Here is a 13675-nt window from a genome sequence, read left to right as displayed (position 1 = left end):
TACCTTAAGTTTAGGTAGCAGTTTAATCTTGGTTATTTTCTCAAACCTTTCAGTCTTCCTAATGTTAAGTTTATATATTTGCCTCAGCCTTACTGGTTTTGTTTTTATTATGCCTGTAGTTTAGTTTTGTGTGTCTTAATTACTTGTATTTTTAAATTTTTTTTGTCTGTACATTGCTTTGATTTATGTAACTCAGAAAAGGCAATTAATCAAGTCAATAAACTAAACCAAATTTAGTCTCCAGGGAAAGCAGAAAGCCTGGCTTTTAAATATGCATCTCCTCTACCACACCACATAACTGTAGTCTGCCCAGTCACCCGCTAGAGCCTCATTACTACAGCACCAAAGATGGGGACACTGCCTCTGCTAGCCACTGTTCTCCACCCTGGCTGAAAAGCATTGAAAGTAATTGGGCTAGAAATGTGCTCTTCAGGGTATCGGGATGGCACCTTCTACGCTTTACAGATGTCTCTCTTATAGCTTCGTGCAACGAGTGAATACGAGGAGCGCAAGTTGATTCGGGCCGCCATTCGTAAACTAAGAGCAGACGAGATTGAAGGTAGGTTTCCTTTTCTCTCACTATATATCATGACAAAGGTAACTGCCAAACAGCTGATCAGAGGGTTGGCAGCAGAACCCTGTGCTCTGAGCGGTGAAACTTGAAATCCCCATAACATTATGTGTTACAGTCCCGTCTCGCCTCTCTTCCTAGGGTTTAGTCAACCACTAAACCACCCTTTGTTCAATAGGGGACATACTGCTGTTGGTTTCATCTTCCTTTCCTTCACTGGTTTTCACATTTTACTATGTATGGTTTCTTTATTTCGAGAGAAGGAAGAATCTAATAAAGTATTGATACTTACTAAAATGTACAGCCATTCTAGTGGGAGGAAAATAACTGTTATTCATCTATCCTGTCTCAGGAAAAGCTTGAGAAAACAATCTCATTATCCACTTCAATATATAACACCACTATTCCATGAATGTAACACATATATTGTGACTATAAAAGATGGCCTGTCTGCAGTACAAACAACAAACTCACACTAATGCTAGAAGAAAAAAAATGGCTAGCCATTGGAGCCAGCAAAGGAGGGTGAGCAACTCAGTCTCCATCAAGTTTTGCTCTGTAAAATATTTTGTTCATAGAGTATCAACAGTGGCCAATCTGATTATTGACCACTGTGGCCCTGTTCAGTGGAAAGCCTGAATTAGCTTTTAGACCTTTCAGGTAATTGAAGATGTGGATGTTGCAGAACTGAGATGTGTGGTGGGGGAGGAGGGAAGGCAATTGCTAATATTGGGGCCGAGCGCACTGTATAAGCCCCTTATGCTGTGACACCCTAATTTAAATATTGCATGGAGCCCCCATGGGTGGCGCCTGCGGGCGCAGTAAGAAAGCGTTCAGCGCCAACTTTCTCTGCCAAAGTATTGCATCGGCCCCTTTGTTGTGCAGCGTTGGTTGATGACCCTTATTTCTGCATTCCCTAGGCTTGTAACACCTGCTTATCAGCCCTGCACTTCCAGGCCAGCGTTTCTAATGGGATGGGAAAGTCGCATGAGCCAAGGTGGCTAGTGAGCTTCAGTTTGTGCCCTACAGTCCCTTCTGCCTTCCTTTGCCCAATCGTTAGCTTTGATTAGGTCCAGGGAAGGAAGGCCAATAATGGAATGATTGAAGCCTTGGACCTGGGTGACGACTTTGCCTTTAAATATCAGGCAGAGGGTCCTGTGGAGGCTGTTTAAACCTTCCTCCCCCTCCCTCCCTGCCTTTCATTTTAAATGTAAAGTAGGGACCAGGCAAGAGCTTTAAAATGTAAAAGGCAACCACTTCTGCCTGAGTGATTGTTTAATCCCCTCCCTCCTGATCAGTGCCCAACGCTGCTTTTATTTCTTTTTGAAAGAAGTGTTTTCACATCGGTTATTTGAATATCCGAACTTCACCGCACTCAGAAAACCCAGCAGATGTTGTTCTCACAGGGCGCCATTAATGTATAAATGCTGCACCCAGCTTCAGGAAATGCTGGCTCTTTAGGATTAAGTAAGAAGCCTTCTCCCAAACCTTGGCTTTGTGCTCTTGGATCACGGTGGAGGTGAATTGTTGCTGTTTATTAACTGCAGGTTTCTTTGTTCCAGCTGTATCTTTGGCAGGCGGGCTTGCAAACTGTAGCAAAGAAAGTGACCATGAAAATCTAGTTTGCAAAGGAAAGGAGAGCTGCAGAGAGCTTTCGGCATCCGTGGTGAGTCCTGTAGACTGAAGCAGACTCTTAGGCTGTGCCCTTGTGCCTGCCGCTTTTAAGGCCTAGCATGCTCCGCTCTTCCCGGTGATTCCAGTTAGACCAGGCCCACGTGCCTCTCCATCCCGTCTGTGCTCTGTTTTATTTATGAAGCCTTAGGACAATTAACTCCTTTGTGGAGCTGCCAGCAAAATTATATGGTGTATAGCCACACTACCCCAAGCTTAGACACCAAAGCAGTACTTTAAATCAAGAAGATGGTAAATGACAGCAGGTAAAGACCAAAATGACCCATCTGGTCTGCCCAGTTGAGATTCATTCTCCTTTGGTAGATGTGCATGTAAAATTCCCAAATGCAACCTGACATCAACTCCCCTCCTTGGGTCTTCCACCCGATCTATCATATCTGAGCCAAGCATGGCCAAGACCATCACGATGCAAAATAGTGGCAGGCCACACACACATGCTTATTGGATTAAGGTCCAGCCAAGGAAGCATTATTAAATCCCAACCTTTACTCATCTGTTAAAAGCAAGTTTGTATCATCCAGGGGTGTGTACCAAATACTGCAGCACACACAATCAAAACTGAACCTAACCCCCCTCTCCCCCCACACCAAGATTGAATTGCTAAAATACAGCCTTTGTCATTAATCTTTTAAATCGGCTTTGCAGAGAGCTTGGATGCTGAATTCTACAGTAAGCACTGTCGGGCCGATACAGTAAAATCCGAGGCGAGTGCCACCTCTCCCAACACGTGCCCAGGCCACTCTCCTGGGCACGCGCTCAAGTATTTAAATGAAGGCCCGTGGTAAAAGGAGGCGCTAGGGACACTAGCACGTCCCTAGCGCCTCCTTTTTGACAGAAGTGGCAGCTGTCAGCGGGTTTGACAGCCGACGCTCAATTTTTCCAGCATCTGTTCTCGAGCCCGCTGACAGCCACGGGTTCTCGAGCCCGCTGACAGCCACGGGTTCGGAAAACGGACGCCGGCATAATTGAGCAGTTTTTTTCTGCTTTTCTGTATACTTCCCTGGTGCCTTTGGGCAGGCGTTAATTTTTGAAAGTAAAATGTGCGGCTTTGCTGCACATTTTGCTTTCTGTATCGCGCAGGAATGTCTAATAGGCCCATCAACATGCATTTGCATGTTTTCGACACGCTATTACCCCTTACTGTATAATGGGTAAAGGTAGCGCATCGAAAACGCGCGTCGAAACCCGGGCTAACAGTGCGCGCCACCGGAGTGCACTTTACTGTATCGGCCCGTGTTACAGCTCTCGCATTTGGCTTAATGCAGTATTATGGTAACATCATAATATGGCGAGCGATGGCAGATATCTGGTCTGCCCAGTTGTCATTCTCTTTGGTTTTCTATCACTTTGGGTAGATAAACGTGTAAATCACCCCATCCTTAAAACTAACTCCAATTCACCTCCCCTTTTATCTTCTGTCTAACCTGTCAACCCTATTCCCAGCATTGTCCTGTATTTCTGTCCCAAACATGCTCATTAGTGTTAAGGTTATGACCCTAACGTTGTGATGTGGAGGAGTAGCCATGGGCTGCGAACTACGGAAGCCAGGGTTCAAATGCCACTCCTTGTTGCCTCAGGCCCTTAGATTGTGAGCCCTCTGGGGATAGAGAAATACCTACAGTACCTGAATGTAATCCGCTTTGAAGTGCTGAAAAGTGAAATATAAAAAACCCACTGGCTGCTTTGTCCAGGTTATCCCAGCCGTCTTGGAAGCCCAATGCCGCTGTCACGCTTCCATGGTTGTAACCATGACCACTCCATTCTAGTTGTCTCAGCCTTGGGTCCTTTTAGCAAACTCCTAGACTGATGTAATAATGTGGGTGGTTTGCCAACTGCTTCTGCCTGTCCAAGGATATGTAGGCAGCTGACAGGAATGTTCCCCCAGGGAGTGGGGTTACTGTTAATCATGTTCAGTCCATGTTTAAAATTGATTTGTTAGATCCTGTTGTACCTTTGTGCTTGCAAGTTACGTTCTGCCTGGCATTTTGAAGAACATGTAGGCATGACAGGTCTGTGACTTTCTTACATCTGTTCCATTTCTCTCACTAAGATCAAGCCATACTCTCTAGACAGCAGTAAGCTCTTGGTTCAAGTAGTAGCAAGAGAGACCCACCTGTTATTGGATAGCAGCAGGGCCTTAGGACTCAAGGCAATGAAGCTAGTGCTATTTGTCTTCTGTTAGCAATTTGGGTTCTGTCAAAGCCCAGATTCTAACAGTGGAGCAGTCTTAAGGATCATAATGAGAAAATCTCTAGGGAATGACTATAGGGCAGATAATAAAAGGACTGCTGTCTCTGTGAATCTCTGTACTTGAGTGAGACCAAGGGGAAGGGCATTCATAGTGTAGAAACTGCCTCCCTTGGCTGATGCAGACTGAGGAGCAAGAGGGAGCATGAGGCAGCAACTCAGGAAGACTATTCCAAGCGTATGGTGCAGCTGGGTGGAAAGCAAGGAGTCGGGCTTAGTCAGTAGAGAAGGGCCTAGACAGGAGTAACTTGCCTAATGAGCAGAGTTCACGTGGAGGGATGAAGGGAGAGGGATTCATAGCACAGAGACCTCTTTCTCAGGTTCATACACACTTCCCTCCAGCCTTTGATGCATGAGGGATCCTGCTTTGCTTGGGTATACTGTCAGTGGGGAGGTTACAAAGTGATAACAATGGGGGAGATGTGCATAGCATGGAACCAAGGCAAAGAGATATTTGGAATCTGGATCCATTAGGGTTACTATTTGTCTTTATACTTACCCTTCAGTTTTATATAGCGCAGGACAGTCTGACAGAAAGCAGCTGAGAGGTGGTTCTTCGTGGCTGATAGCACTCAGTCTAAAGGTAATGGCATGGTTTACTGCCAGGAAGGAGACTAAAAGGGTGGTTAAAAAAATAAAATAGTCTCTTTAAATTTAATAGTGTTAAGTAGCCCCCCCCCAGGGGTTTCCATTAAAATAAATGACAACATACTAGATACTAAGGACAAGCCTCTTTAATTAACTTTATTGGGGTTGGTCAGAGTAGCATCTATTCACTCACCGCAGAACTGTTTTTAGTAAAAGGCTTCTACTGTATTTAAAATTTATGTCAACAAATCATTAATGTTTTTCTTGGCAGTGTTCTTAGAGTTGTAGGTGCCTTTGTGTGTGGTTGGGCTTAGGCACTCTCACAATCATTTTGCAGATGTTATTGTCTGATTATTTCATTAGGAAAACACTACTGTTTTCAGCAAGCACAGTTGAGAAGAAAGGAATAAATTGTATGGAAAAAGGAATAACCCACAGCAAGGTGTGTACAGAGTGAGCAATATTCCCATGGGTGTGGGGTGTGAACTTCCTTCAGAATGATCAATCTGCATACAGGGTGTGTGCTAAATGAGCAGTAATCCCATTAACAATATGCCATCCATAGGGTCCTTTCAACCCATCATCCTGCCCTCCAGTGAGTGTTCATCCCAACAGTGCAGGTGTCTGCACTAAACAAATAGTTCCCAGAACTAGGAGGACAGATTTTAGATATTTTACACACCCTCCACCCTGTCTTTTCAGAGCAGGTAAAGTAACTGCCTGCATGCAGGGTATCCCTGTCTGTTAACACAGGTGACATGGGTTACTTTTCTCCACTGTGAAAAGGGATGGGAGTTAGTGTGAGCCTAATACATCTGTGAAGTACGCAGGGTAAAGACATCCTGCATTACTGGCCTGCTGATGGATTTTCAAAGGGAAACTCCACAAGGAGTTCCCTTTGAAAATGGGCTTTCAAAGCCCATGGGAGTTTCACAGTTGCCTTCCGTGTGTATCTGGTAGAAGGCCAGTTATGAACTGCAGATAACTATTAAATAGCATTATCTCATTATTCAGATGAAACTGATCAGGAAGTGGCAGTTATCCGTAACTTGTATAGACTGTGAGACTTTATATTAAGGCAGCCATGTCTGGACAGAGTTAATCAGACACCTCTAACTGATGATCCTTTTATTTACTTACTTACACGTTATCGATACACCGTTTTTTTTCCATAGCAGACCAGAATGGTTTACAGATTAAAAACATGCATGTTCTGGTGCTATGTGTACCTACTCACTGACGACATTGCTTAGTACTACTTGGATCATAATTAAACTGTAAATGCCATTTTGAAAAGCCATGTTTTAGGACTGCAGAGCTCATTACAGTTGTCTGAGAATCAAATTTAAATGTTTGAAGTGGATCTGGAATAGATTTCCTTGATAGATGAATTATTTCTGCTTTTTAATATTTAGGAGAAGTTTGTGTTCAAGCCATTTCTGAATTGCGTTGAGATAAATGTGTAAGCATCTAAGAGTATGGAATACAGAATTATTGATAGGGATACAAAACTGTACCTCATCTGCATATTTATTTATTTATTTTTAGTTTTTATATACCGATGTTCCTGTATAATATACATATCACACCGGTTTACAAGGAACTCAAACTGACGCCTCAGAGGGCAGTTTACATTGCAACAAGATAACAAGATAATATGGGGGGGCAGCGGAACTTGGCAAAGGATACAGAGATTAAGCATAAATAGCTAAATAGAGGTAACTAAATATACAAAATACAGTAAACAATGTACATAAGGTGAGTTGGGTCAGAGACCAGGCTGATATTATTTTCTTCCGGCTTTTAGATTCCTGGGAAAGCTTGTGCAAAAAACCAAGTCTTTAGTTTCTTTTTGAAAGTAATGTGGCACGGTTCGAGGCAAAGGTCTAGAGGGAGCGAGTTCCAGAGTATGGGGCATATCATCTGCATATAAACGGAAGTTAAACCTTATCTGGTTATTCGACCCAAATATGGCCAGACTGAATTACTGCCAGGGCTAGGGGGCAAAGATGGCAGCTGCCCTAGGTGTCGAGCTCATCAGCAGGCCTGCTTTTACCTATGGGTGCACCAGGGAGCCCCCACTGTATGGCACAAAGGACTCTTCCCTGATGACTGAATTGATCAGTGCCCCAAACTTCAGGCAGCAGAGAACAGGTTTCTGCTTCCTCCTCCCAGGAAGCTGAAAGATTGGTGCAGACAGAGGTAATCCAGCCCCTTCTCCATCCCTCTCCCTACCCCCCTCAGCATCTGCAGGTAACAGAGGGGCAAAGGGAATGAAACTGAAGTGGATAGCAGAACATAGCAGAATTCAGGTTTTGTCTGCGCATTTCTATTTCTAATCTGTGATCTTTTATTCTGGGTGTGAGCGAGATGAGGTATTCTGCTAATGTGTGGGTTCTGTGTCAGCATTTGTGGCAATCTAGCTTGTTCAGTTTTTCCAATAGGAGGTGTATTGGTGTTGTAGGGCCCAGTGGAATATTTGAAGCCTGTCTTTTCATAGAAGGTGGTTGTTTGCGTTCTGGGAGTTAATGATAGTGTAGTATGGTAGGTTTGCTATATACTGGAGGTTCTGACTGACTCTTTTCAGGTTTTGTTTTATTTCACAAAGTTTCAAACTTGGTGTCATTATTTCCAAAGTGACAACATAATTGGAATTATTTTCTGTGGTGAGTAGTAAGGTGAAACATCCCAATTCAGCTCCGCCAGCCATTTCAGAGATTTCTTTAATTGATGTGGAGAGGGATAAGTTTGTAGCCTGTCTCCAAAAATCAGAGATGACGCATTCATGATTTCTGAAACGTATTATGTATGTACATTCAAAGCAAAAGTTAATATTTCAGCATATGGCTTCCAATTATGTAGTTTTCAGGATTGTTTGGGGAAGGGTGTAGTGGCGGGCACGATGAATGTTGCTTTTAATTTTCCAGTTGTCAGTGGGGGGAGGGGTTATGGGCCTGAAGGTTTAATTGGGTGCAGGAGAAGCGCAGCAATTCCCAAAGCTTTCTTGGGGGCCCCTTGGCCAGTCAGGTTTTCTGGATATCAGCAGTGAAGAAGCTTGTGTGGGGCTGGCTCATAGACCCATGATGATTTCATTTCAGGTTTCTGTAGCTACTGCTGCAGCCTGGGGAGCACAGGAGGGAGAAAATATAGAAACAGAGAAATGACGGCAGAAAAAGACCAATCGGCCCATCCAGTCTGCCCAGCAAGCTTCCACGCTTATTTTCCCATACTTATCTCTTTCATCAACCACCAAGTTCAGGGCTCTTGCTGGTAACTGTTTGTTTGATTCAAATTTCCTGCCCTCCCTGGAGTTGCATCAAAGGTGAGCATAAGGCTTATGGTTAAGGGTAGTAACTGCCGCAACAAGCAAGTTACCCCGAAGCTTATTTGTTTACCCAGATTGTGAAGAGAGAGGGAAGGAATTTCCACTGGGGGGAGAGTGTGAAGGGGGAAGCAGAGAAGGCAGACAGTTGAGGGGGGAGGGGACATAAAAAAGGAGGTCTGCTGCTGGGCAGGGGGGAGAGGGGACTGCAGCTGGGGAGAGGGAGGGCTTCTGTTGCTGAGACGTCGGTTGGCAGAGGGAGGAGGCTGCTAGGCAAGGGATGGGGTGATAGAGAGGGGGAGAAAGAGGAGAATGCAGGGCAAGAATGGTTGGGGGAGAAAGAAGGGGGATCCAGGTGAAGCAAGGGGAGTAGGGGGCAAGAAAGAGGGAAATGCAGTGCATGGGGTAGAGTTAGTTGGACAAACCCTTTGAATATGGATTTCTCTCTGACCTATAAATAGCAGTGATGAGGACAAATCTGGACTGTGGCTGTGAAGAGGGCTTGAGTGTGTAAACTGGAGAAGGGGCTGGGTAAGATGCTATGAGGGAAAGCAAAATTGTATTGGTATAAGGGGCAGGGGTACAAATTGATAACTTTAACTGAATATTGACACCTGAAATAGTTTGGTTGAGGAAGCTTGGAATAAGTTTATGCTTGCTGTGTGCATGGAGAGGAGGGGCAGATAATGTCATTAGGTTTGAAAATATTTAAAGGTTTGGGGTCTCTAGTGTTGTGGGATTAGTTTAGTGTAACGAAGCATAGGATTTGATAGCCATGCATATTTCGGTCTCTGACACAAGCTCGGTAACTTTTCCCCTGGAATTGTACAAAAGATACTGGATGGCTGCGGTTCTAAAATACAGACAAGGCAGCACTGCCTGTCTGCAACCTAGGAACAGCTCTTTCCGGTCTGAGCAGAGAAACTACAGTTTCCTTGCCAGGTGGAAACTTGGATTTGTGATGGTCTAGTAAGAACATCATTGCCACTGGATTTGCATGAGAAAGCTGTTCTGTGGTTCTTATGGACTTTTACAGTGGCTGCAGTTCCCAGAGCATCCACCAGAGGATAAACTATCCACATAAAATAGCAAGAATGGAGCAGCGACCTGTGCCTCTATTTATTTATTTAATGAGTTTTATATACCGTCATTCGGTAAAGCCATCAGAACGGTTTACAAAAGCTCAAAATGCAAGATTTTTAACAATTGAGCAAAAAGGCATAACATGGAGTATATTAAACAGAGAGACATTCAATTGCAAAGATATTAACGGGCATTTGCACTACGGATTGCACTAAGGGGTGCAGAAAGGGGGAGGACCTTTCAACATTATTTCAGACAAATACAAAGAGCCCCAAATAAAGTTTAACGCACCACAATTCTTTAACTATTCGAGTAAAGGGTGTCAGCAAGCCAAACACGTGAGATCTTACACGGTTACGGCTGGTCTTCTTGATACTGCACCCAAGAGTTTTTTGAGGTTTTTTTCAAAATTTTTCATACGCATAAAACTCCAGTGTTATTAAAATACTCCGTTATTTCCAAATGAAAGGTAGCTTGCAGTTCTAAATCAGCTGGCATTTCGGTAACTTAACTGCTTCAGGGGTAGAGAGTAAAAAAGAATACTTAGTTTGAAAGGTATTCTAACTCTGATGCTGGCATCTCACTTGTGGTAACAAACTGAGGCCATCTTGTGCTGATACAAGCTCTTGATGTATGATGTGATCTGATGTCATTGTTACGCCACTGCGCAGTCTGTGGACCCTTGGGCTGAGACAAGGTCGATGCTTCCCAGGGGCCCTCCTCATCGGGAGATGGGGACCCAAATGGACCTTCACCTGTACCAGCCCACGTTCCCCGCAGGTTGAGCCCTTGGGTGCCAGGGCCAGCAGGACTTAGGAACGGGTCTCCGGACGTAGACCGGTCTGAAGACGGGAGGCGAAAGCAGAGTCAAGTGTGCCAGAGGTCGGGGCCGGCGGCAGGCAGGAGGATCCAAAGACGGGCCAGAGGTCGGGGCCGGCGGCAGGCGAGGCAGAATCCAGGAACGAGTCGAGTCAAAACCGGAGAAGCAAGCCGAGGGTACGAGGAAGCTGGAAGGACACGGAGACAGGAGCGCAGAGCAACCAGTAACTCAGGTGAGTGGGACCTGTTGCTGAGGCAAAGGTTGGGCAGCAGGAGCTGCCTTAAGTAGTGCTGGGGTTGAGGATTACATCCGGGACCACGGGAGGTCTTTCTTGCTGCGGCCCCTTTAAATTGGGGGCGGAGCTGCGCACGGGCGCCTAGCAGGAGCTGGGGCCGGCGGTTGCATGGTTGGCCCCCTACCGCGTTCGGAGAGGGCAACAGTGGCATGGGGGGCCGCGAAGAGGACCTGGACCTGCTCGGGGGGGTAAGAGTAGCCGGCTGCGAGGTTCTGCGGCCTGCTGCCTTAACAGTCATCACAATATGTAACATCAACTTAAAAAAAAATGCATATGATGTTATCACAAATAGCCATCCTCTGTGAACCCCGTTCAATGCGAATAATGATGTCAAATGCTGCAACCGTCCATTTGAATGAATTAAATCTAATAGGTGAAAAGCACAATATAATATAATCCATCACTGTTATATTTATATGTAGTCTCTTTTTTTATGTATAACATAACCAAGAGGATGAGCAATGTGTAACATCAATTTAATGTAAAACCTGTAATGTTCTTATTAGTCAATGAATGAGCAAAATTAAATCTACAAAAAACAAGGCAAGTCAATATCAGAATTTAATCCCATGGGGGAAACAGTTTTTAAATGATGGATCCAGAATTGTTCTTTTTGTAAGAGATGTGTGGCAAAAACACCTCCACACCAACTGAAGCATAATCTCTCTATCCTCAAAAAATTGAGCTCTTCAAAAGTATGTTGAAACTTCAGACAGTGAGCAGCCATTAGGGGTGCCATCCGTTGATTTTTTCAGACAATTATAGGGGTAGATTTTAAAAATTTGCGCGATTGCGTACTTTTGTTCGCACACCAGGCGCGAACAAAAGTACGCTGGATTTTATAAGATACGCGCGTATCTTATAAAATCCGGGGTCGGCGCGCGCAAGGGGGTGCACATTTGTGCAACCTGCGCGTGCCGAGCCCAGCGCACGCTGCCTGTTCCCTCCGAGGCCGCTCCGATTTCGGAGCGGCCTCGGAGGGAACTTTCCTTCGCCCTTCCCCTACCTAACCCACCCCCCCTTACCTTTGTTGGCAGATTTATGCCTGCTAAAAGTAGATGTAAATCTGTGCACGCCAGCAGGCTGCTGGCGCGCCATCACCCAACCCAGGGGCTGGTCCGGAGGCCTCGACCACGCCCCCGGGCCGGCGCCACGCCCCCGGGCCTGCCCCCAAAACGCCGCGTCACGCCCCCGAAACGTCGCGTCGTTTCGGGAACGCCCCGACACGCCCCCTCCCCGGGACTTACGCGTGTCCTGGGGCTCTGCACGCGCTAGCGCGCTTAAATCCGGCCAGATTTACACGCGCAGGGCATTTAAAATCCGCCCCTAAGTGTTCTCTCATCCTCACCCCAATCTTGCATGTCGTCTTGCCAACATATGCTTTGTTACATGGGCAAAAACAATGTACAAAATACCACTAGTACTGCACTCCGTGTCATATCAGTGGATCACAGAATTACTTGATCAGCATGTATAGCATCAGTGTTGAGAGATTCATTGCAAACTGAACACTTCCTGCTTGGCTGATGACAACCATTCTGAATTTTGTTGAACATTGGATTGCTAAAATCTGAAATGTGTGGTCCTCACACATGGGTGACATCAACTATAAAATGTGCCAATGTTTTAAAATCATCAATTGGACCACATTAACCTTAGAAAGAAAAAGGTAAAACGCAAGTAATTTTATTGCTAGTCTCTTTAGGTTCTGGTAAAAAAAAAAAAAAAAAGAAAAGCTATGAGTTTTTACAATATTTGGCATACAAATATGCCTTCTGAACAATTTTATACGGATATCCATGGCCCTAAACGCTCTGTCATGTCTTGTGCCAAATTGCATAATCATCTTCTGTGGTACAAATCTGTCGTAATCTCAAATTGACTACCTGGCAAACTGTCTTTAAGTGTCTTTGGGTGTGTACTCTCGTATCTGAGAAGTTTATTGCAATCTGTTGTTTTCTGGAATAGTGTGATGGAAAAATGGTCATCTGACTTCTTAATAAATCTAAAAATGAAATCTCTTGTTCCTGTACCTCAGATATAAATCTCAGGTAAGTATCCAAACTGTTAAGCCACTCAGACTGTACTAATGAGGCTTTAGAACCCCATCAAAGAACACATATATCATCAATGTAGCTTTTCTAAATGAGCAATTGTTGTTGAAAAGGTTAAGTGTTTGACCATTTACATTCAAAGTGTCCCATATATAAATTAGCTAAATCAGGGGCCATGGAGACGCCCATGGCTGTTCCATGAATTTGGAGAAAAAAAGCATCTATCAAAAGCAAAGTAGTTCCTCATCAAAGCAATCTTCAAGTTGTTTTTCAAAAAATCTGTAGGAATGTTTTTCAGAGCATGGTCAATCATGTTTATTTCCAAAATTCTAGTTGATTGGACTAAACAAGAAAATAAGGTTATTATTATTATTTGTATCTGATTTACTGTAATTCAATTAAAACTATTTAAGTGTGTTACAAGAAAGTTGTTTATAGTAAAAAAAAAAAAAAAGTTATAACAAATAACATTGACTCTTCCATGAAAGCGCGGCATAAAAATGGTATGTATTTATTTATTTATTTATTTATTTAATTCTTTTCTATACCGACATTCATGACACAAGTCATATATCGGTTTACATCGAACCAGAGAAAAATTCACATTAAAACTTTATAACAATATGTATAAGAAGCAGATACAGTAGAATGCTGCGTGAGACATAGAATTGAGGGTGTGAGGTGGGTGGAACCAGGGTAGAGATAAAAGATACTGGGGGGGGGGGGGGGACATTAACAAAATATAAAGGTAGAATGAAAAGTGGGAGAAGAGCTATATTTAAACCGAACAGTGGTGTGCCATAGCCACCCTATACATTTGAATAAACAGTATAAATAAACGCTGGCCAATAAGCAAATGACAAATGAGCTGCTGAGCAATATGAAAGAGGAATTTAAACATAAATACTGGTTGTGCCATAACAACACTATACATATGAAACTAGACCCTATATCATATTGATTGTGACAAAAAGGCAATGTAATTGCTGGTAGCGGGGTTTAG

At 44.1% G+C, this 13675-nt stretch overlaps 1 protein-coding gene across 4 annotated transcripts in view; it reads left to right on the top strand.

Annotated features, from left to right (window-relative positions):
• The window catches only part of SMTN (smoothelin), a 235359-nt gene that overhangs the window by 100451 nt on the left and 121233 nt on the right, over positions 1 to 13675 (top strand). For all 4 annotated transcript variants that reach the window (XM_029619024.1, XM_029619023.1, XM_029619021.1 and 1 more), the window contains exons 4-5: positions 481 to 559; positions 2134 to 2237. In XM_029619024.1, the coding sequence (XP_029474884.1) occupies positions 481 to 559; positions 2134 to 2237 (183 nt within the window). The remainder of the gene's footprint in view (positions 1 to 480; positions 560 to 2133; positions 2238 to 13675) is intronic.

Source organism: Rhinatrema bivittatum, chromosome 11 (genome assembly GCF_901001135.1).
Source record: "Rhinatrema bivittatum chromosome 11, aRhiBiv1.1, whole genome shotgun sequence".
In the NCBI taxonomy this organism is placed as follows: domain Eukaryota; kingdom Metazoa; phylum Chordata; class Amphibia; order Gymnophiona; family Rhinatrematidae; genus Rhinatrema; species Rhinatrema bivittatum.
The sequence above is the reverse complement of the archived record's forward strand: the minus strand, read 5'-3'. Positions and strand labels throughout refer to the sequence as shown.